At 39.8% G+C, this 24,298-nt stretch overlaps 1 protein-coding gene across 3 annotated transcripts in view; it reads right to left on the reverse strand.

Annotated features, from left to right (window-relative positions):
- Positions 1-24,298, reverse strand: part of LOC126353937 (activated Cdc42 kinase Ack) — a 403,423-nt gene that overhangs the window by 264,945 nt on the left and 114,180 nt on the right. For all 3 annotated transcript variants that reach the window (XM_050003203.1, XM_050003205.1, XM_050003204.1), the window contains exon 6: positions 317-568. In XM_050003203.1, coding sequence (XP_049859160.1) covers positions 317-568 — 252 coding nt within the window. The remainder of the gene's footprint in view (positions 1-316; positions 569-24,298) is intronic.

Raw genomic sequence — 24,298 nt, forward strand, 5'->3', positions numbered from 1 at the left:
GTAGTAAACTCCCATCACACTGTTCAATTTCAGCCACAATAACTGCACAGCTTGTACCATGTCACTGTAGCGAACACCCAGGCACTGTCCAATTTCTGGTACAATAACTATGCAGGTAATCACAGTAAGAGCTCAGAGCAAACAAAGTGAGGTTGTATTAGACACTCTGCATAAAGAGGAATTAAATATTTTCAGTCTTCATACGTTTTCCGAAAGACTAAACAAAAAATCAGTTCAAAATATAAAATCTTAAATGTGCTAACTTATTAATTTTTAAAGAAAAATACAGATGATGAACCTGGCTGCTGAACTATACCTGAAGCATGGCTGAACTGGCGACTCTTCAAGCTCTCGGGTGCACACCATGGAAATGGAACCTTCTTGTGTTCAGTCATGATGTAGCAATCTTCATGGTGTGGGAGGGCTCGCATCAAGCCAAAGTCTCCGATCTTGACACGATCGACTGAGGCGAGCAGCACATTACGGCATGCCAAGTCTCTGTGGATGAATCGTTTCGATTCCAGGTATGCCATGCCTGTGGCTACTTGAACTGCATACTCCCACAATGCTGAAACAACCAGAGAATAAGGAAAATATGTACTACCTTTGAAACTACCACTACGTTGAAAAAAAGTAGCACATCTCTTTAGCGCTCTATATGTTAAAAGTTGCAGAAGGTAATTCAAAATGCCTTTAAACTCATTTTAGTGCATCGAGAGAGAGAGAGAGAGAGAGAGAGAGAGAGAGAGAGAGAATTTGATACTCAACCCTACTGATAGTGATGTGTCCATCATGTCAGATCTTAAGCTTGCTCAGGCCCTGGGCCTTCGATTGTATTCCGGGGTGTATATGTGGACAAAGAAAAAAAATTCCTGGATTTCCCAGTTGAAAACACACTTTCTCCTGGGTGAAAATACACTTTTTCCTTGTTAAATGACAGTATACTTTTCCTCGGAACGTAAAATTTATCAGTACTTTGAATGGTTATGGTTTTAACACCAGCATAGAATTTTTCAGCCCTCTAGAAAACAAAACTAAGAAAAAAAAGACCATGTACTCTGCACATTTTTGTATTACAAAAGTATAAATTCAAAATCCACAAAACACCCCATATTACTTTCCGCAGCATTGAAATCGAGATTGCAGTGCGTTTTGTAAACCACTCATAGCTCGTGTCACGTGATCTTGCCACCTGATACAGGCAATATTCAGAGCTTAGGACATGTGATGCAGTCAGCCAATAGCATTATCACTGTTAAGTAGCTCGTACACACAAATAGGAAAAGTTAATGATGTAAATTAATATACACAGTGTTGCTACAAGAAAAGCAGAGCTTTCACATATAATATTGGTCTCGACGATTAATAAGCTGCAAAAGAAGCTAAACTTCCACGTATAATGTTAACCTTTTTTGCGTGTGTTACACTTTAAGATGCATCACACAAATGTGCCAGTAAAATTTTTAATACCAACATAAATATTGATCTTCTGGGCTCGAAAGTTTTACTAAATGGCCATCCTCAAACAGTTAATTTTTAAATGAGAGTCAAACACACTGTGATTTAAGAAAAAGAAATTCATCGCACATTCTCTCACTTATTTCATTTTGCGTAAAAGGAAATTTACTTTGAAAGTAAAGCTTTTCAATCAATCATTCGCAATATTTTCCCGCGACCTTTGAAATGAGGTTCATTTCAGCAGTTACCTGAGAGCGCCAGATAACAGGCTTTACTGCGCTTGCGCAGCTATCACCATGCAGGAAGTCCGTATATTTGTAGGTGTAAACCATTTAAAGATCTTACATTATGTCACAAAAGAAACAAGACATCAGAGGAATTTCGTGAAGCATACTAAAATGCATAATTCGGCTCATTTTTGGTTCTTTATTATGACATAATTCCATACATGCTAGAAGATGAAAACATGCTCTTTTGAAATGCAGCGAACAGCTGAAACTAGCCAATAGAGTGGAATTAAACACTTCATTTCAAATAAATTGACTGCCTCAGCAGAAAAGATTAATAAAGCCTCGTTTCTTTAGCAAACTGACAAAAATAATTTCATTGTTCTGCATTTGGGTGGAATGATTTTCAGAGTATACATTACTTCATCTCCCTCACTGATGAATGTCTCTTCATACAATCTCGAATCTGCTTGGCCATCCTACAAATCAGTCAATAGAAGGAATTTGCCGTTAGCTGCATAAGTTTTTAATGTTGTTTCCAAGAATTTTTCATTAAGGTCTTTTGATAGATTTTCTGACTTGAGCAAGTAACAACATTCTTATATTATTCTAATTTCTTGACAGTACTAACAGTTCAAGGACCGAACGCATTTCATGAGTGAGTGCATGTCCATATTGTCTATTTCTGACAAAGGTCTGATAATGGTAAATCCAGGATGGAATGTAACAATACCAGAGAAAGAAAGTTGCTACTCACCATATACGGAGATGCCGACTCGCTATAGGCACAACAAAAAGATTCACACAATTATAGCTTTCGGCCATTAAAGCCTCTGTCAACAGTAGGCACACACAGACACGCATACACACATTCACGCAGTGTTGTTTCAGCTCTTCGAGACTGCAGACGTGTGTGCAAGTTGCATTTGCATTTGCGTGTGTGTGTGTGTGTGTGTGTGTGTGTGTGTACTGCTGACAAAGGCCTTAATGGCCAAAAGCTATAATTGTATGAATCTTTTTGTTGTGCCTATCGCGACTCAGCATCTCCACTATATGGTGAGTAGCAACTTTCTTTCTCTGATATTCTGACAAAGGTCTTGCTGTCCAGCAGCTCAGTTTCTGACAGTCTTTTTGTTGTGCCTTTCTGTGACTCAGGATCTCCGCTATGTGGTGAGTAGAAACTATCCTTTTAATAATATTCTTTTCACTCTTGCAATCCTGTGTCCTTTTATATATGTTGAGCCATAATGGGTTCCAGGCTGGTCAGTGAAAATTATGTAATCAACATTGAAATTTGGTACTACACGACTGCTGTGCACAAAAATTCTCTACTGCTTCCATTGTTTCTTCCAAAATTGCAATATCATTTATAATAATGAATTTGGTGGTTTTCTGCTATCTTGAATGTTTAGTTTTGAAGCTTTTCACCCAGATGTCACTACATATAAACTGAAATTTTTCTGGCCAACATGAGAATGAGACTGCTATTGCTCTAATGTTCTCAACATCATGCAATCATAACACACACACACACACACACACACACACACACACACACATACACACACACAATCCTCTGTTTCTGAGCTAAAGACTGCAATTTTGTCATTAGAAAGTACCGCGTTGTTCTATTTCCTCTCCTTAAAAGAATTTAAAAAATAAATTTTAAAAAAATCAGTAGGGAGGAAGGGGGGGAGGGAGGGAGAAAGAGAAAATGAGAGAGAGAATCCATGTACTTCATCATAAATATTTCATCAGGATCAGTGTATTACATGAACTCATCATCATTCACGATGAAACCAGGAGCCACAATTTCCAATAACCTGCTCTTCAATTGAAAACCTCTAAGTGATAGTTCCCATACCCAGCAACATATTGCAACACCTATTTCTAAGTTTTTACATTTGAGGGATAGTCTGTTTCTCTGTGCATGTCTTCAATTGCTTGACCCACAGCTACGCTAAAAGACCCCTACACACAAGATTGTCATTGATAATAACTTTTTCTTTATATATTCAAAAAGTGTAATGAAAGCACTGGTGAAATTTGTTTACAAAACTTTATCAATAGCTGTACTTTTAATATTTACACCCGTCACTTCACTGATAGAAAACTGTTGCTGATTTCCCATATTCCAAAAAAAATAAGGTACTACCGAAAATCACTGCGGACCCATGGCAAGACGCTGTTCAGAACTATGGTGACCAATACAAAATGTAGGTAAATAGTTGAAATCACAGACTCAGAAATGTATCAGTTGAAACAATTTCTGTTAAAATACATGAATAAATTAAAGTTATCATAACTAAATTGAGTATATTAATTTTATGTACAGACATTGAACTGTTTAAATATATTTAAATTTTATAATTAATAATTTAACATCACAACACACACACACACACACACACACACACACACACACACACACACACACACACACACACACACACACTCTATCTCTATCTCTATCTCTCTCTCTCCCTTCCCCACCCCCCCACCCCCTCTGTGTGTGTGTGTGTGTGTGTGTGTGTGTGTGTGTGTGTGTGTGTGTGACAAAGCAAGCTAGGCTCTTTATTTTCTCTCTTGTTTTGTCATCTGCCTCCTTAAACTCATTTTTTCATTTTTGTCTAATTACCATTAACATAAATGAGTATAATATGCATTTTCATAAATGAGAAAGGTTGACACTCAGTCTTCAGAAATATAGCACCAGATCTAATTTAGAGCTTAGTTTTGTGTTTGTAATCAATTTCATAATTTATTTTGACTATTCCTAGTAAATATCTTTTGTTATAGGGTGAAATCAGCGATTGTTTCGTCACTTAGATTCTACGGTTGAGTTACAAACAAACATAAATTGTGTACTAATTATAAACATTTGGAAGAACTACTAGGATTCTTGAAGTATTTATTTGACTCTATTCAAAAATATGTCAGCAAAACCAGGTCTTATTTAATTCCAGAATAGTTACCAGATTACATAACTATATCCATTAATTTCATCATTTAAACAAGTAATTCAGCCGAACTTTCGTGTTAGAAGGAACTGTTAAAAAGAAGGAATTTTTCGATCGATTCAGTTAATTGAATGAGTTATGTTTTAATTGTAATTTTCGTAACTTAAACGCCAATCAATGTATAGTTTCAGTGCCTATTATTGTGTGGATATATAAAAGCCCAATTTTTGGTCCCGAGTCAGTCAATCCACAGCCGATTTTCAGAGGGAAATTATGTACTGTTTCAAGTGGAATTAGTGTAACACAAGTACGTCGTGTGTTAAAACAATGAAAGTGTCTGTTCAATTTATTTGATAAACAGTGTCACATGTACCTTATTATTCTGTGGTAGGTATTTATTGCTCATAGATTTTCGACAGCAAACTACTGTAGCAGCATGTTGATGTTTGCCTGTAACCTAGTAATGAGGCTTAAAATTTAGCAACAGCGAACTGGCCATGTAACTGTGCAATATTGGGGGGGTTGTCAACAGTGAAAGTAAAGAACTATGTAACACAACTGTGCAACTGTCAGCTACATCATTCACAGCAGCCAGTGTTGAACTTCTACCCTCCATTTTTCAGCTAGTATAACAATGCAGTACGTCGACACTGAGGACTATCAACGAAGAAATAAAGTAGGCGAACGTCACATATGCAAGCATAACTCGCATACACACGACCACTGTCTCTGGCATCTGAGGCCAGACCGCAAGCAACTGCATGTGATGTGAGAAGCAATTTGAGTTGTGGAGGTAAGGAGGAGGTTAGTGCGGGGAGGCTGAGGGATAGCAGGGTAAGGGTGGAGGATGGTAGAGTGCCACTTGTGGGATCAGAGATATGGTGGGGACAGGGTAGGGCAGTTAGGTGGTGAGACAGTGGGCTGAGAGGGGGCAGTAAAGGAGAGAAGTACAGGAAGGGAAACGTAGTTGTGTTTGTGGGATAGAAGACAGTGTAGTGCTGGAGTGAGTGCAGGGAAGGGGATAGATGGGTGAAGGACAGAAACTAACTGACGTTGAGGCCAGGGGGGCTACAGGATACAGGAACATAAGCTACATTACACAGAGAGCTCCTACTCACACAGTTCAGAAAAACTGATGTCCATACGAAGGATCCAGATGGTGCGGACTATGAAGCAGTGAATGAAGAAATTTGTGTTGGGCAGCATGCTCAGCAACTGGGTGGTCCAGCTGTGTCTTGGTCACAGTTTGGCGATGACCATTCATTCAGACGAACAGCTTGTTGGTTCTCATGTCAGCAACACAGAATGCAGCACACCAGTTGCAGCTTAGCTTGTAGATCACATGACTGCATCCACTGATAGCCTTGTCTTTGATGGGATAGGCAATGCTTGTCACCGAACACGAATATGTTGAGGCGAGATGATGTGCATTATAGGCCTTGCATCTACGCCTATGGCATGGATATGAGCCACGAGGCAAATGGCTGGGAGCAGGGATCAAGTAAGGATGGATACTTCTTGTTTCAGCACATGATAAGACATAGTTGAAACAATGCCACAGAATGTTATTCAGATGCTGCAGTGCAGGGTGGTTCTGAGTCAGGAGTATACAATGGTACATTGGGAGGTGGTGGGTAAGAGAGATGAGGAATGGGAGATTTTTTTGTGTACAAGCATGGGAGGGTATTTTGATCTGTGAAGTCCTCAGTGAGACCCTAGTCATATTTGTAAAGGAACTTCTCATCACTACAGATGTGAAAGCCACAAGTAGCTACGCTACATGGAAGGAACTTCTTGGTGTGAAATTGGTGGAAACTGTCGAAGGGAGGTATTGCTAGTGTGTGGTAAGAATCAAACAATGGAAAATCCAGGATGGAGACACTCAGCATCTCCGATGTATAGTGTTTGGTAAGTTTGATATGGATGGAGGTACTGATGTAGCCATCTTTGAGATGGAGGTTGACCTTGAGGGAGGTGGCTAATTGGGCTGAGGTGATCCAGGTGAAGCAAATGGCAGAAAACGTGTTGAGGTCTGGAGGAATGTGGATAAGGTGTCATCACCTGTGATCCAGATCAAAAAGATGGCGTTACTGAATCTGAACTTGAAGGGTGGGGGCGGTGGGGGAATTTGGAATTCTGGGTGGTTAGGGAGAATTCCTCTAACTACCATACCTCAGAGTTGTTCATAGGTGGTGCCTTCAGAGGTGAAATAATTGTCGTTAAGGATATAGTTGGTCATGATGACCAGGAAAGTTTGGAATCCGTCCGATGTTGGGTAAGCTAGCGTTTATTAGCAGTAAGGTCATAGGCATTAAGGAAATTAGTGCCAACTGAGATGGCATCAATCATGACAACCTGTGCACAGTCTGGTACAGAAACAGGAATTCTGGAGAGCCGAGGGAAGAAATGGCTGGTGTATTTTACATGGGAGGACACATTACGAGTTACAGGCTGAAGGTGCTGGTCTGTGAAAGCAGAGATTCTCTGAATGAGTAACACAGTAACTGGCCACAATGGGATGCATCTTTACATGTTTTTATCCTCCACCATGGATTCTTGTTTTCTCCATCTGCGCCAATATCAAAAAGTTTCCTTACCCCTAGGTAGAACACAGCCAACATACTGTTTTTGTGTCATTCCCCCCAATGGCCTTGCCATCTATTACCCATCTCCAGCTGCAACCCCTTTTTCCACAATGACCTCCACCTGTTCAGATTCCACCTGTCCTTAGTGCTCACCAACCTAGCCCTGCAAAACCATGTAAATCATGACCAAACAACACTTCTCTTCTCCATCCATAAAATTCCCCTGACCTGCAGTCCCAAATTCCTGTATCACATCTCTCACATTTAAATTCTTGCACTCCAAGAACTACAGCAGCATGCACATGCCACCTCAAAATACTAGTCTCCAAAACCTCTCTAACATCCCCTCATAGCTGAGGAACCCTGCCTCGCAGACCTACACTTACCACACCCTCAGAAACTCACTCCCACCACCATACACAATCCAAAACCTAAACAGACCTGAAACAATGTCATAAATCTTTCCTTCAAAAGCTTTAGTTCCACAGAAGTATCAGTCTTTCCCAATGGCCTTACGTTTTGCTCCACTCCCACATTCTATCATGCTGCTCTTGTTAAACACCTTCTCTCCTCCTCCTCCTGGTCTCAGTAATAGAAACTTTTCTCTTACCAGCCCTAAAGAGGCTCAACCCAAAACCAATTCTGAATCCCGTCTGACTCAGTTCACTCCTTCCCCTTACCTGATCCACAACCCACAGCCCTCAAATCAACCTCTGCTAAAATTCCATAATTTCATAACCTCACCAGCCTTTCCTCAAATTTTTTGGCCCGTCTCAGACCCTCTGCCTGAGTCTCACCTCTCTGCTCACCTGCATCACTACACACACTACCAGCTTCTACATTCTTACTACACGGCACTCTGCTCATCACTACTGACACCACCTCCCTTTATATCAACATCTCAAATGGCAATGCCCTTGCCACTATTGAATTGCTACTTTCCCCAACATCCAACAGATTCCAAATCTACAACCTCCTTCCTGGTCACCAGGACAACTGTACCCTCACCCACAATTACTTCACCTTTGAAGGCACCAGCTACAAACAAATCCACAGAACAATAATGAGCAATGGCACCATCCTATTCCAACCTAGTCATGAGCCATGTAGACGAACCCTTCCTAACCACCAAGAATCCCATCCATTGCATGGTTCAGATTCACTGATGACATCTTCATGATCTGGATCATGGGTGAGGACACCTTATCCATATTCATCCAGAAGCTCAACAAGTTCTCCCCCATTTGTTTCACCTGGTCCTCCTCAATCCAACAAGCCACCTTCCTGAATATTGATCTTCACCATTAAAATAGCTACATCAGTCCCTATGTTCATATCAAACCCACTGTCCACCAGCAATACCTCCACTTCAACAGTTGCCACCCATGCTGTGCCAAGAAGTCCCTTCGATACAGCCTAGCCACCCATGACTGCCACATCTATAGTGATGAACAGTCCCTCTCCAGATACACCAAGTGTCTCTCACTGATGCCTCCACATACTGACATTACTCTCTCAACATTGTATAAAAACAGATTCTCATGCCTTATCTCACCATCATCTACCATCTAGTATACCCATTGTCTGGCCACAAAGTATTCCCTTAGCGGCTCAGTACCACCCATGACCGGAGCAACTGAATCGCATTCTCTGCCAGGACTTTGACTACCTCTCGTTGTGCCCTGAAATGAGGAATATCCCACCCACCATCCTTCTCTCTCTTCCACAGGGGTATTCTACTGCCCATCGAATCTACACAATATACTCATCTATCACTATACTACCCCTGCTCCTAAACCCCTACCTCATGACTCATATGCCTGTAATACACCTAGATGTGAGGCTTGTCCCATACATCATCATCCCCCCCCCACCACCACCACCACCACCACCACCACCACCTATGCTAACTCTGTTCATATCAGCCCAGTCACAAGCATCATCTATTCCATCAAAGACAACACTATTTGTGAATGTTGTCATAAGATCTACAAGCTAAGCTGCAACTACTGTGTTATGTTCCATGCTGGCATGAGAACCAATGAGCTTTCTGTCCACATGAATGGCGACCGCCTAACTGTGACCAAGAGCAGCTGGACCACACAGTTGCTGAGCATGCTGCCCAACACAATGTTCTTCATTTACTGCTTCATAGTCCACACCATCTGGATCCTTGTTATGAACACCAGTTTTTTCTGAACTGTGCAGGAGGGAGCTCTCCCTGAAATACTGAAATATATCCTATGTTCCCGTAACCACACCGTCCTCAACCTTAGTTAGTCCCTGTCCTTCGCCTATCTATCCCATTCCCAACTCCCATTCCAGCACTACACAAGTCATATATTCCACCAACAAGCCCTAGACTTTCTTCACCTCTTATACTTCTCTCCTTTTCCTCCCAGTTCCCCCTCTCCGTCTTCTTAACTTCTTGACTGAACCTAGCTTTCCTACCCTGCCCCAACATGTCCCTGAATGCTTCCACAAGTGGCACTTTACATTCCTCCCCTCCTTGCCCCAGCCTCCTCCTTACCCCCATCATCCAGATTGTTTCTCTCATTATGCATAGTTGCATGCACACGCACGTGTGTGTGTGTGTGTGTGTGTGTGTGTGTGTGTGTGTGTGTGTGTGTGTGTGTGAGAGAGAGAGAGAGAGAGAGAGAGAGAGAGAGAGAGAGAGAGAGAGAGAGAGACTTTATCTACTTTCGAAGAGTCCTTTTGGCCAAAAATTCACATGTTTAGCAGTTTTTTTATTGTGTGTCTGCAACTCAACATCTCCTCCTTGTTGTGAACAGCTGTCTATCATTTTCATAATATTTTAATTATTAATCCTGGATTTTCCATTGCTAAAATACATGTATGAAGGTAGCAGTGTAAGTAGCGAACACAAGCCGGAAATTCTGCAGTCAGGTTGCTTGACCACAGTACCAAACCACTGATTTGATGATTGTTGCTCAAAAACACTTCACATACTACTCAAAAATCTTTGGGCAGTATTTTATGTTTTCTTGTGGTCCACTCAGGTGAGATTTTCTAGGAACTTGAAAGGGTCATCTACTTGCTTCCACTAACACAATTTGAGTCAAATTGCTCTCCTACGTCCTCTCCTCGTCATTATAAAGGGATGGCACATAAAGTTTCAACTGGATCATTTTGTCAACCACTGGACTCTCCTCCAAATGTAACCAAATACTTTAGATGAAACCTAAGTTCACTAATACCTATGTTCTCAAATCACACTGTCTTCATCAGACATTGCGAAAGAGCACAAGTCACACCAGTTTACAAGAATGGTAGCAGAGATGACACACAGAACTATTGTTCAATAGCCTTGACATTGATTTGTTGTAGAATCGTAGAACACATTTTGAGCTCACACATAATGAGGTGCACCTAGGAGGATGGCCTACTCCATGGCAACCAGCACGGATTACAAAAACACTGATCACATGGAACCCAACTTGACACACTGAAAGCTTTGGATCGTGCAGTATTTATTGATTTCCAAAAGGCATTTGACTCAGTACCACGCCTACACGTATTATTAAAAGTACAATCACATGAGGCATCTAGCAGAATTTGTGACTGGATTGAGGATTTTTTGGTAGGGAAGACACAGCAAGTTACGCCGGATGGAGATTCACTGACAGATGAAAATGTGCCCCAGGAAAGTGTGTTAGGAGCTTATTGTTCACACTGTACATGAACGACCTTGCAAACAATATTAAAAGTAACATCAGAATTTTTGCATATGATGTAGTTATCTGCAATGAAGTACTGTCTAAAAGACATTGCATAAATATTCAGTCAGATCTTGATAAAAGGTCAAAGTGACACAAAGATTGACAAACTGCTTTAAATGTTCAGAAATGTAAAATTACTCACTTCATACAATGGAAAGATAAGTACCCTGTGACTACAACACATATGAGCTGCAGATGGATTCAGTCATTTCATACTGTTTGGTCAACACATTCAACTGAGTCACTGGGAGGTGCTGCCCTCTCTGGAGATATTTGTGCCTGAGGGGCAATGGTCAGTAGTCCTCTGCTTCAAGGGCACTTAACTGGATACTTGTTGTGTCAACAGTGAGAACAGTGTGTGATCGACTCTCAGTTGGTCAGCTGCCCTTAAGCTGGTGGCCATGTGCTAAACAGCAACTATGCATATTTTGATTTTTAAATATAAACCTAATTGTGAATAACAGTCCAGTTGGATCTCTACGCTTAAACAGTCTTCTATGTCCATAATCGTACGGTAACATTTCACATTTACAGTTCCGTCTTCAGATGCTAATACATACAAATACTTTGGTGTAACACACTGTAGGGATATGAAATGGAATGATCATAGTGTCCCACTAATGGGTTAAGCATACAGTGGCTTTCTGTTCTAGAGTAGAATACTAGGAAAATCCAATAGGTCTACAAAGGAGACTGTTTACAAAAGACTCATTTGATCCATTCTAGAAACTGCTCAAGTGTATGGGGCCCATACCAAATAGGTTTAATTGGAGATACTGAGTGTATACAGAGAATGGCAGTATGAATTTAAACAGGTTTGCCTGACATGTGAGAAAGTGCGAAGGAGGTACTGAAGAATCTGAATTGTCAGAAACTTGAAAATAGGCACTAAGTATCCCAAGAAATGCTACAGACAAAATTTTGAGAAACAGCTTTAAATGGTAGATCTACAGTTGAATCTACACAGGAAATTCACGAGAGCCAGGACACTGTTGCCAGTTTTCTACTAGAAAATGTAAACAGAATCAGGCAGAAACAATGGCAAATTGTAAATATTTGACAACACTGAGGGACTGCCACAGAGATGTTTACAAAACAGCATTAAATGACTAGTCGAGGAAGTTGCACAAAGCTGCTGTTCCAAACCCACTGCAGCTGTCAGGTATCAACTTACGTCAACTTGACCATACAACCCTCTATGTATCACTCACACAGGGACTGCAAAGACAACACAAGTTTAATGTCAGTGCACAGAGAGTAGTTTAAACAGTCATTTTTCCCATACTCCCTATATCAATAGGACAGGAAGAAAACCTAAAAACTGATACAATGGTAGGTATCCTATGTCATTCACTTAATAGTGGTTTGTAGAGTACAGATGTAGATGTAGACATAGCGTACATTTTCTACGGTCGTCCTCACCACTCGACCTTCCTTCACCTCATCTCTCCAAGTCCAGCAGACAGCTGTTTTCAATTTCCAATATACATCTATTTATTGCTCACTGAGGAACACTGAATTTCTTAAAGGTTTTCACATTAAAAGAACATGTTCCACAACCATATATTGAGAATGGTGATACACACTGGTTGAGAGCTTCCCTTTCCAGACACATCACATCTTTACTTTTGAAAACTAGTTTACAAGAAGCTCTCAAGATCATTTTAACTGGGTTATTTCTCAATTAGATATACGACTTCATTGTTAATTTCCACAAGTTTCTTTTGGATGTGTTAATTATAAACCAATTGTCCTGTTGTAATTGATTTTCAGCATTATTTATTGGTGTGTGTGTGTGTGTGTGTGTGTGTGTGTGTGTGTGTGTGTGTGTGTGTGTCGCCACATGAATGGCCACTGCCAATCTCTGGTCGAGGGGCAGCTGGATCAACCAGTTACTGGGCATGCTGCCCAATGCAATGTGCAACACTTTAATAATTGCTGCTCAGCATGTACCGTGTAGATTCTTCCCATCAACGCTAGCTGTACTGTACTGTGTAGGTGGGAACACCCTCTGGTGCGTATGCTTCATTCTCATAACTTGCCTGGTCTCTATCTTTGCTAGTCCCTGCCTATCCTCTTCCCCATTCCCAATCCAGTCCTCACTCTACACTGCCTCAGCAAATATGTAGTCTTCACCCGTTCTGTACTACTTCTACTTCCCCTCCCCCTCCAGCACTGCTTCCCAGCACTGCACTTAGCAGCCCTACCCCTGTCTCCAACACCTTCCCGCATACTCGTAAAGACAGCACTGGCACCTTGTCCCACTCCTACCCTGCTAGCCCTGCACCTGCCCACCCTGCGCATCTTTTGTACCGCTCTACCTGCTCCGAGCTAAGAATGCTGGTCACGTCAGATGCTGTGGTAGTCAGGCTTTAGCATCCAGGGATGACAGAGACTGGAGCTACATACAAGTGAATGTCTCTCTGTTTCACTTACATCTCACAAAGCACTTAGCCTGATCGTTCATATTGGGTTGGTGCATAAGTTCGTAGCATTTTTCAGTAAATTTAATAAATGCAACAGATGCAGTTAACAGAGAGATTAGTATCAATAAAATATTCTCCTCCACTGTTAACAATATTCTGCCAACGCTGGAGTAACTTTTCAATTTCATAACTGTAGAAATCACACAGTTTTGAGGCAAACAACTCTGAGCCGAGGCAGTGCAGTTTCTTCTGGGAAGGAATTTGAAAGTTATTTGAAAGAGGGCAGTAAAGGTGAAAATCTGTGGGTTCGATATTAGGGGAATAAGGTGGGTGTTGAAATGACTTCCCAACCCAACTCCTGTATAGTGTTTTTTGTCAATATAGCAGAATGCGGGTGGGCAATATCACGGAGTAGCATCACTTCACACAGTATTCCTGGTCATTGTTCTTGGAATGTGTCTGCAAGACATCTCAGTTGTTGACAATAAATGTCAGTAATGACGGTTACACCTTGAGAAAGCACTGAATAGTACACCACATCATTGCCGTTCCATCAGATTCAAAACATTATCTTTTGTGGATGTGTGCAGATCTTTGTACGGGAAGTAGCATCACTTGCTGCTTTGGAATAAATCATTCCTTTCTTTTCCTGATGTTAGCACTGTTTCTCATCACCAGTAAACAATTTTTTAACCTTCGTCACTGCATGCAAATGTTGAATGATATTGCGATGATCACAGTGCATTACATTTGCCAGTTCTTAAGTATACTGATGTTGGTCATTGTGGAGTAATGTATTTAAACAATCTTCATCAAACTGTGAAGGTCTTCCTGAATGTGCAGAGTGACTAATGTCAAAATAATTCTCCTTAAAATCAGACAAGCATTTGCTTGCCACACACTATCCAATGGCATTATCCCTATACACAGCACAAATGCTACTGGTCACATCCACTGGTGTCACTCCTGCGTTGAACTCCAACAGAAGACTATGTCGGAAATTTTCCGATTCCTCCACATGGCACTCCACTTTCTAGCATATGCCGCTCCACTCACTATCTCCAAATGACAAAACGACAATGTCTAAACTCAGATAGCAACATTGAATTACAAATAAAAAATGACAACTGATAAATAAACCCATAGCAGCTGGAATATCACCGTGCAAAACAAATATGCTAAGAACTTATGCACCACCCTAATAATATCTAGCAGTCTTTTCAATGCACCTATCTGCGGCTCAGTGCATCCCCTGTGCACTGAGCAGCAATCTATCCATCTCATTTTCTTGTTCTTCCATCTCAGATTCTCCACTGTTTGACTGTTTTTTGCTGTATACATGTTGCCAGATTTTAATTCTATTTTGTCTTTAATTTTCATTCTTCTGATAAATCTACTACATGATCCAATGGTAAATTAATCCAATGGTAAATCAATCCTCTTCCAACAATTTTATCTCATCTTTTTATACAAAAGTTCTGCAGAAAAGCAGTTGAAGCACTTGCATTTTTACGTTTCACATTATGTGTAATTAGATGAATTTATTGTAGTAAGGCACTGCACACTTTCTCTCAGTCCAATACCAGAGTTCCAATGGTCCAGGACTATCGTGCATGGCAGTCAGGCACCCCACGACCCTGCCCTTTATACATCAGCCTGCCAGGGCCAGGAGAGCTTTGCGAGATGCACGAATGGTGCCAATCCTCACTAGAGCTAACCTCGCAACTGCCTTGGTATGGAACTGAGTACTTTTAAACCTCAGAGTCGAGAACCAACACAAACACTTCACACATGCATCATGTGCCAGGAGAGCCCTCAAGTCTCCACTCAGTACTGTCATTCCTGGTCAGTCTGTCAGTGTTTCTGTCACTTGTAATACGAAAGACATTTTTAAACCAACCAAAGCTACAGCTATACAGCACCTTCTATTGTCAAGACAAGTTGACATACCATCATTATCTGGCAGATCTCAATATGATACACAATAAAAACACAATTTTTTTCTGAATGATAGGGGGGCATAACCAACCATATTATATTATGATACACAATAAAAACACAATTTTTTTCTGAATGATAGGGGGGCATAACCAACCATATTATATTATGAAGCACTACTTTGCAGCTAAAAGTGGTACAAACCATGGATCTGCAGGTACAAAATATCTCAAAAACATTGTGGAAGTAATTGAGCCTAACATAAGCACAATATAATATTTGTGCTACATGTCAATATCAGCAGCTTTCATACTTAATCATGAACTATATGGAGAATGGCATGACAACATCCAGCACACAATCACAAGTGAAATGGGGTTCAATGCTCTTTATGTTTACATCTGACAGTGTATGCAACATTCTACGTAACTTGTAGCACTGGAGTGCATAGCCACAATTTTTAAAACATTTTATTGACTATATTATTGAAAATTTTACTTTTTATTGGAACAGACATCAGACTGTTTTAACAAACAAAACAATTTATGAAGGGTATTCAATAAGTACTGCAAAGCACTTTTTCCTCAGCCAATTTCAGTACAAAAAATGCACAATTCATTGTGGGACATCATGGAATATTCCCACTTAAACCCCTTTAGTTTCATGAAGTTCCAACAGGTGGCAGTGCTATATGTATCCTTCAAAATGGCATCTGTAACACAGGTGTGTTCCAAGCAGAGAGCTGTAATTGAGTTTATTTTGGGAGAAAACCTGAGCATCTCAGACATTCATTGGTGCTTGCAGAATGTCTACAGAAGCCTGGCAATGAACAAAAACATGATGAGTAACTGGGCGAGGTGCCTGTCATCAACTGCAACAAGGACGCACAAACCTGACCTATATCTGCATGTCAGCAAGCCACACACAGCTGAGAGTCCAGCGGTGTTGGAACGTGTGGACATATTCGTCCAAAGTGATCAACAGATCACAATCAAACACCTCCCTGCATAACTAGACGCCTCCATTGGCAGTGCTGATACACTTCACAGGAATGTTCTTCCACATCCACTCTAACAGCCCAGACCTTGCACCTTCCGGCTTCCATCTGTTTGGTCCAATGAAGGTTGCACTTCACAGCAATCAGTACACGGATGATGGGAAGGCTACTGATACAGTAAGATGCTGGCTACGATGATGACCAGTGGAGTGGTACCATGCGGGCATTCTGGCCCTCCCAGTAGTATGGCATATGACCACTGCATTGAACAGACATTCTGTTGAAAAACAGCGTTTTGTAGCCAAACGAGTGGGGAATAATATGGTGTATTGGACTCCTAACAAAACCAACCTTCCTTCAGGAAAAAAAAAAAAAAATGTGCTACATTTGTTACTGAACACCCCTCGCATGTTATTAAAGAAAAAATTCTAAAAAACAATGATACAGAATTGAAAATAATATGATATAAAACCTGCATTCCACCTGTCATCTTATGAAAACCAAACAACACTTACGATGCACAACATGTGTAACTCCTTTGCGATTTAAATACTGGAAGGTATTACATAAGAAGCACTTAACCTTGCCACAGTCTATAACACACACACACACACACACACACACACACACACAAACGATTTTCAGACAAAATGTACAGGGTAGTCCATAGTGAGCAACACAATTGGTTGTTTTGTGTATTGCTCTATCTATTTGATAGATCACATGACCATATTTCCATACGAAAACTGAGAGTAGCATTCAAGGTTGCGGATCCCAAAACGGCCACCATGTTGGTACTACAGCCCACAGGCACAGGTGCCCCGCTCTCCCTTTCTTACATCATACTTATGTATCCTGAATGATTTATATATGAATGTTAAATATCACAATACAACAAGATGAAGAGATCATTTACAACACTGATAACAGAATCAATATACAAGCTGTACAGACATGTAATGTAAGATAAGAAATATTGTATATAGGTATTGCTGTTTAAATAAAGTGTGGGTATTTGTGTATATTCAATCAATGCACTTCTTCAGATGCATACTTTCTATGGACGTATAATATGCAATCGCTGTCACATTGGTATCAATGTTGGTTATGATATTTTTGTTTTTTGTTGTTCTCAGTTTGAAAAGTGGTTTGATGCAGTTCGCCCTATTAGAACTAACCTTCGCAATTCTCTTAGCATTTGCAGAAGTACAGTAAGCTACACCCATTTGAACCTGCTTACTGCAGTCAACTTTTATCTTCCACACTTCGCAGGTTGGCAATTCCTCAATGGCTCCAGATGTAGCCTATCAACTGATCCCTTCTTTTCATCAAGATGTACCAAAGATGCCTCTTCTCCCCCAGCTTCATTTAGTACCTCCTCATTAGTTATCCAATGTGCCCATCTGCCAAATTTAATTGATTGTAAGTTGATGATTTTTCCTGATATTAGTCGTTCAAAAACTACAGGCCACCTTGTAATCGCATATTAAACTATTGCTGCTGAGGTCTTTAATAGATTGATATAGCAGTTGTCTTACATTTACCAATGAAGCTTGGGTTACTGAGGTTGTGCAGATTTATTCCGAAGAATTCAGAAGGACAGGTAGGACAAACTGTTGTAACTGCGACCGAGACGGTCGCAGGGTTGAAATGACGGACACGCGAACAACAACACAATGGGAGAGGACGAACACGACCAACGAAGGACGGAACGAAGGACGGAACGAACAACAAGATCGACCAATGGAGTCACAAGGAAACCTAACAACCACGTCCACTCGTACACAGAACAAGAAAGTAAGTAAGCTGTCTAACGTGAGGCGATGTGTCCACAGACATATGCTAGATTAGACTGACTGGCTGAACGAGAGGCAGTCGCTTAAGTACTCTAACAGGGGCGCCACTATTGGTCGCTGGACCCACGTGTTCCACTGTGGTGCCCTCACACTAAAAGCGGGCCAGGAGGCGTGCACCACCACAGCTTACGGCGTGATGGTGCAGAGACCTCTAGGGATCTTCGACGTACATGACGTCTGGCGGGGATCCAAACTCCGCGGCACGGTACCAGACAAACAAAATTCTTGCACAAACAGGGTCAAGATTTCTTAATATTCTGAAGCACTCAATATAGTTTTAATCTTGCTCCAACAATCACATGAAATTTGACTAACATGGTTCTATTGCAAGGGATACATGAGAAACTACAAACAAGCCACTGCATCAATCTATTGCTCTTCTTAAAATTTGACAATTTCTATGTTATATCTTACAAGCTTTTGGTGTATCTGATCCGGTTTGTAATAGAAGTTCTCATAGTTGTATGGATACCATACACAAACAATTACGGCACTTTATAAGTAAATTTAACATGTTTCCATTTTTAATCAGATTTAGAACAAGATTATGATATTCAGATGAAACAAGAAAAAAATCCAGAATGAAATACCTAACAGGGTTGCCACAAAGTTTCCCAAGGGAAATTCCCCAATGTTTCCATCATTTTCAGACAAGTTTCAGCATTTTTCCCCACACAAATTTCGGGATTTGATGTGCAAGAAAAGTTGTAAGATGGAAAAAGTAAATGTAAGGAATTCTGTATTTCAAAACGTCTTATTAACCCTCTAGTTCTGAATGAACAGCGAGCGGTCTTCTTTACAGGATTATGATCTGAAGAGTAAGTAAACAGGTAAGTTGTGTAAATGAAAGTCATTTTTAGAAGAATTTTTGTTTTATTAATGAGTTAACTCTACTTTTGTAAACTCATAAAAGCTGATACTAAATCAGAAAAAATGAGTCAGAAACATTTTATTCAAGACTTTTTCTACTGTTAGCTTACTAAAAGTTGCTTTACTCAATTTTTAAATACACAGATGGTGAAAATTACACTGTAAAACACTCGCATAATAAAGCTACAAGAATATCAGTCCTCTTCAAATGCAGAACAAATACTGACAAACATCTGTATGTCTATGATTTATCCTTAAAAAGAGAAATATTCATCATCTGGATATGCAGCTCCTTGTGTTTTTCATTTTTCCAACTAAAATTGTTGGATGTAATGTCCACCAGTAATGCAAAACACCATTTTTTCAATTTCCCGAACATGTTTCAGCACCTATGCGCCATCATCAGTGGGTTTCTGTTTTGCTTAATCTGTAATATGAATATTTTTACTACATGATTACAAAACTACAGAAATATATAGTTCAAACAACTATTCGTTTCTTGTATTTAATACCTTTACATTCAGTTTCCATGTTTTTTGCAGGACCATTTGCGTATTATTTCTTACAGGTAGATTCTCATCTGCAACCAAATGATGTTGAGAAATTTTGTTGGAAGTTAATCTATCATTTTATGCTTTCAATATAATTTAGTTTGTCACGATATTTCAGGCATATATTCGTTTTTGTGTGGAAAGCCCTTTTTTCTCAGCATCCTGATGAGGTATTGCGAACCACAGGTATATATGACACATATTTTCAGAAATATGATCATAAAAGCACTTTACACTTCACCAAAACACACTGTAATCGTGGTGGTTGTGAGTCCCAGCCCAGTCAGCAATCATTTCTTCACCAGTGACTTTGGCAAAAATTTGAATTTTTTTTTCCTTAGTGTGTTTGTGTGTGTGTGCAGGGGGGTGGGGGTTGTCTTTTTAGCTGTTTGTGTTGCCTTTTCTTTAAAGTTCCTTTAATGTGTTAAATAGTGTGCCCTTGCAGAGTGTAGTGTATACATTTATGATCTGTTTTCCTTCTGCTATTGCCTTCTGTATGTGGAAGTGGGCGGTGATTGTTGGCTGTTGGGTGGTCAGCAAATGTGCTATAGGAGCTGTTGCTTTTTAAAGCTCCAATATGTTCTCAATATCTGGTTTTGAAGTTACTGTATGTCTGCCCTATGTATACTGACTGACAAGTATTACAAGTGAGTCCATATATTCCTGATCTGTTAAATTTATCCGTGGGTGTTTCTTGTGTTCCGATCTTTTTCTGTGTTATGTACTTTGTCCTGTATCCTATTTGGAGTCCCTGTTTCTTTAATATGTTGCCTATTCTGTGGGTAAATTTTTTATTGTACGTATGTGCCATTTTGTTTGTGTGTATGTTATTGCTTTGTTGTGGCTTGCATGTGGTCATTGTTTGTGTTTTGTGTTGGGCGAGGACTTGAGTGTGTGTGCTATGTTCATTTCTGTACTGTTTACAGATTTTTTTGATTTAATTTGTCTACCATATGGGTTTCATAACTATTTTCTACTGCTATTTGTTTTGTTGTGTTTTGTTCTTATGTGTAGTTATGTTTGTTCGTGGGTGTTCTGTTTAAGATACGGATCATGAATCTGAAGTTTTCTTGCATATGTGTCAGTGGATGGTTCGATAGGTTATGAATGGTAGTGCTTCTGGTTGTTGGTTTCCTGAATATTGTGAGGTAGTGTGTCTTGTCTGTTTTTTGTATGGTGAGATCTAGAAAATGTAGATTTGTTTCGGTTTCTAATGTGAAGTTAATTTTTGGGTAAAAGTTGTTTATTTTGCTGTGTAGCTGCTCTACGTGTGTATGTGGTTCATCGATCAGGAATATTATGTCACTGATACAATGGTACCAGTACATAAGTTTGTAGTGTTTTGGTTTTATTGTGTGTCTCAAGATCATGCTCTCCTGGTTGTTCACATGTATGTTAGCTAGGAGGCCACTAATTGGTGATCCCATTGGCAGTCCTTCATGTTGTGAATAAAATTCTTTCTTGAACACACAATAATTTTGTGATGTTATGGTCTTCAGTATGATTGTTATTGCATTGCTGTGTGTGTGAGTCTGATGTGTTTCCTTGTGGTTTTAGTCACTGTGTGATGGTGGTGATTGTTTCACTCATGGAAATACAAATGTACATTGATGTGACATCAAATGATATAAGGGTTGTTGTGTCTGGTACATGAATGTTATTGATTCTGATGATTAATTCCTTTGAGTATTCCAGGTTACTGTCATTATCAAAAAAGTACAAATTTTTCAGTAACGTTTGTGTTTGATGGCCTAGGTGGTAGGATGGAGCATTTTGGAAGTTGATGATGGGCCTTAATGGGACATTAGTAATAGTAAAAATTGAGTGTTGGAAACTGTAAAAACTGAGTCTTCCTGTGATTTAGCGTTAGTTTATTGTCTACAAGCTATGAACTACCAAGCTAGTGTCATCAGCAAACAGAAATATTTTAGAGTGACTCGTAATACTAGAGGGCAGATCATTTATATAAAAAAGGAACAGGAGTGGTCCCAACACTGATCCCTGAGGCACCCCCCCCCACCCACACTTGACTCTACCCCACTCAGACCCCACATCACAGCCATTCTCAACACTGAGGTAAACCAATTGTGAGCAACTCCCGGTATTCCGTAATGCTCCAACTTCTGGAGCAATATTTCGTGATCAACACAATCAAATGCCTGAGTTAAATCAAAACATACACCTAGCATTTGAAACTTTTAGTTCAACCTACCCAGTACCTCACACTGAAGCACACTGTCAGTTGTTAAATGATTTCTAAAGCCGAACTGCACATTTGATAGCAAATCTTGTGATATAAAATGATCAATTGTCCTTACATACACAGTCTTTTCAATAACTTTTGCAAAACTGATGGCATAGAAATAGGTCTAAAATTGTCTACATTATCCCTTTCTCCCTTTTTATAAAGCAGCTTTACTCCTGAGTTCTTTAATCATTCAGGAAACCGACCATTCCTAAAATAAAAATTACAAATATGGTTAAATAGAGGGCTAAAATGTGCAGCACAGTACTTTAATATTCTGCTAGGCACTCCATCATAATCATGAGAGTCCTTAGTCTGCAGTTATGTAATAATTGACTCAATCTCCCCCTTGTCTCCATCACAGAGGAGTATATCAGCCATCAATCTCAGAAAGCATTTGCCAAGAAAGGTCTATGATTCTCTGAAGAAACTAAATTTTTATTTAATTCACCAGCAATGCCCAAAAAATGATTATTAAATACTGTACATATATCTGATTTATCAGTAACAGAAATATTTTCACTACGAACTGACTTTCTATTGTCGACCTTGTGCTGCTGAGCAGACACTTACAAAACAACTGACCATATGGTTTTAATTTTATCCCGTCCTGTATATCCTCCCACCATCACCTACTCTGATCAGTCACAACCATCATGTATCCCATCAAAGGCAAAGTATCAGTGAAACTAGTCATGTGATCTACAAGCTAAGCTGCAACCACTGTTACACATTCTACATGGGCAAGACAACCAACAAGCTATGTCTGCATGATTGGCCACCAACAAACTGTGCCCAAGAAACAGCTGGGCCACCCCATCTGAGCGCACAGCCCAACACGAAGTTTTCATTTCAGTGATTGCTTCACAGCCTGTGCCATCTGAATCCTCCTCACCAACACCAGCTTTTCTGAACTGTACAGGTAGGAACTCTCACTGCAGTATATCTTATGTTCCTGTAATCCTCCTGGCCTCAACCTTTGCCAGTGATTGCCCTTACTCATCTAGCCCCTTCCCTGTTCATATTCCAGGACTACGCAGCCCTCTACTCCACCAATGCTTCCAGGCTCTTTACTTCTCTCCTTTCCTGCTACCCATCCCACACCCTTCACCTGCCTTCCGACTGCACCTATGTCAGGTGAAAGCTCACGTTCTGACAGTCTTTTTGCTGTTCCTATTTGCAATCCAGCATCTCTGCTGTATGGTGAGTAGCAACTACCCTTTTCACAATTTGTTGATTTTAAGGTGTTTATATTTTGTCCACATGATATCTTCCATCAATGCTTCTAAAGACAAAACATATTTCCCATGGAATCAAACCTATAAAAAATATTTTCCATTGAATGAAACCTTTTAAAAATATGTGATGGCATCAAATTATTGTTCAAATTGCTGGAATCATAGGCCAATAATTTAATATGAACATAAAACTGTTTTTCCGATTTAAAATCAATAACAAATTTGAAGTTTGTCATAACTGCTTTTATATCTAAAGAGTTGACAATCTAATAATTAAATGAAATCTAAATAGAAGTTTTGCCTTTTCACTAGATGTTACAACATGCTGAAATTCAGTAATTTTCAGCAAATTGGGTGACTTTCAGTCTTTTCCTGTAAAATTCAAACAAATTTTAAGGTGTGAGAAAACAGACTGCACAAATAAAAAGAGCAGTCAAAGGATTTAGGCATTGTCTTCAGTCTTAAATTATTATTATTAACTTGATTGGTCACATTGAACCACTTGTCATTCCATGTTCACTTTCTCTTTGAAGATTGGACTACTTGCTTCTTGCACTCAGCCCAGTACCTTTTCATTTGTCCCAAACGCAATTTTCATAACTTGTCTAAAATCTCTAACGGTCTTCTGTGCGTCATTTCTGCTAAAAATTTATAATTCATAAAAAGAGTGGTAATTCTGTTTTTGTTCTCTGCATCAGAAGTCCAACTACATCAAGATATTGCCAAATTTCTTTGACCCACTGTCCTCCTGTCTTCTTTCTGAGACTTCTCATTATCAGTTGCTTTAAAATCCTGTTGTCAGGCAGTCTTAAGACATGAAAGAAACTTAAGACATGAAAGAAATACGAGATTCTTTTCTTCTTCATTGTGCTGGAGATTGGGTCAATCTCACAACAGACAGTTTCATTAGGGAAGATTATTCCAGACTCCATCAACCTGGTATTTTTATGATGCATGTTCTGATAATTCTTCATTCATTCTTGAGGAGTTGATCAGTTCTTCTTTCATTTTTAATTTGGAACAGAGTTTCACAAGCATAAGTTGCTTTCCAGGAGAGTTACAGCTTAGTAATGTTGGATCTTAGTGTCTATCGACAGGCATTTCTTATTATATGTTGACCAGGTTAGAAATTGTGGTTTTTGCATTTTGTCAGTTCTGTTTATCCATGTTGCTTTCTCACCCAAGATGTGCAAAATAATTTCTCCAA

This window comes from Schistocerca gregaria, chromosome 3, assembly GCF_023897955.1.
Source record: "Schistocerca gregaria isolate iqSchGreg1 chromosome 3, iqSchGreg1.2, whole genome shotgun sequence".
NCBI classification, from domain to species: Eukaryota; Metazoa; Arthropoda; class Insecta; order Orthoptera; family Acrididae; genus Schistocerca; species Schistocerca gregaria.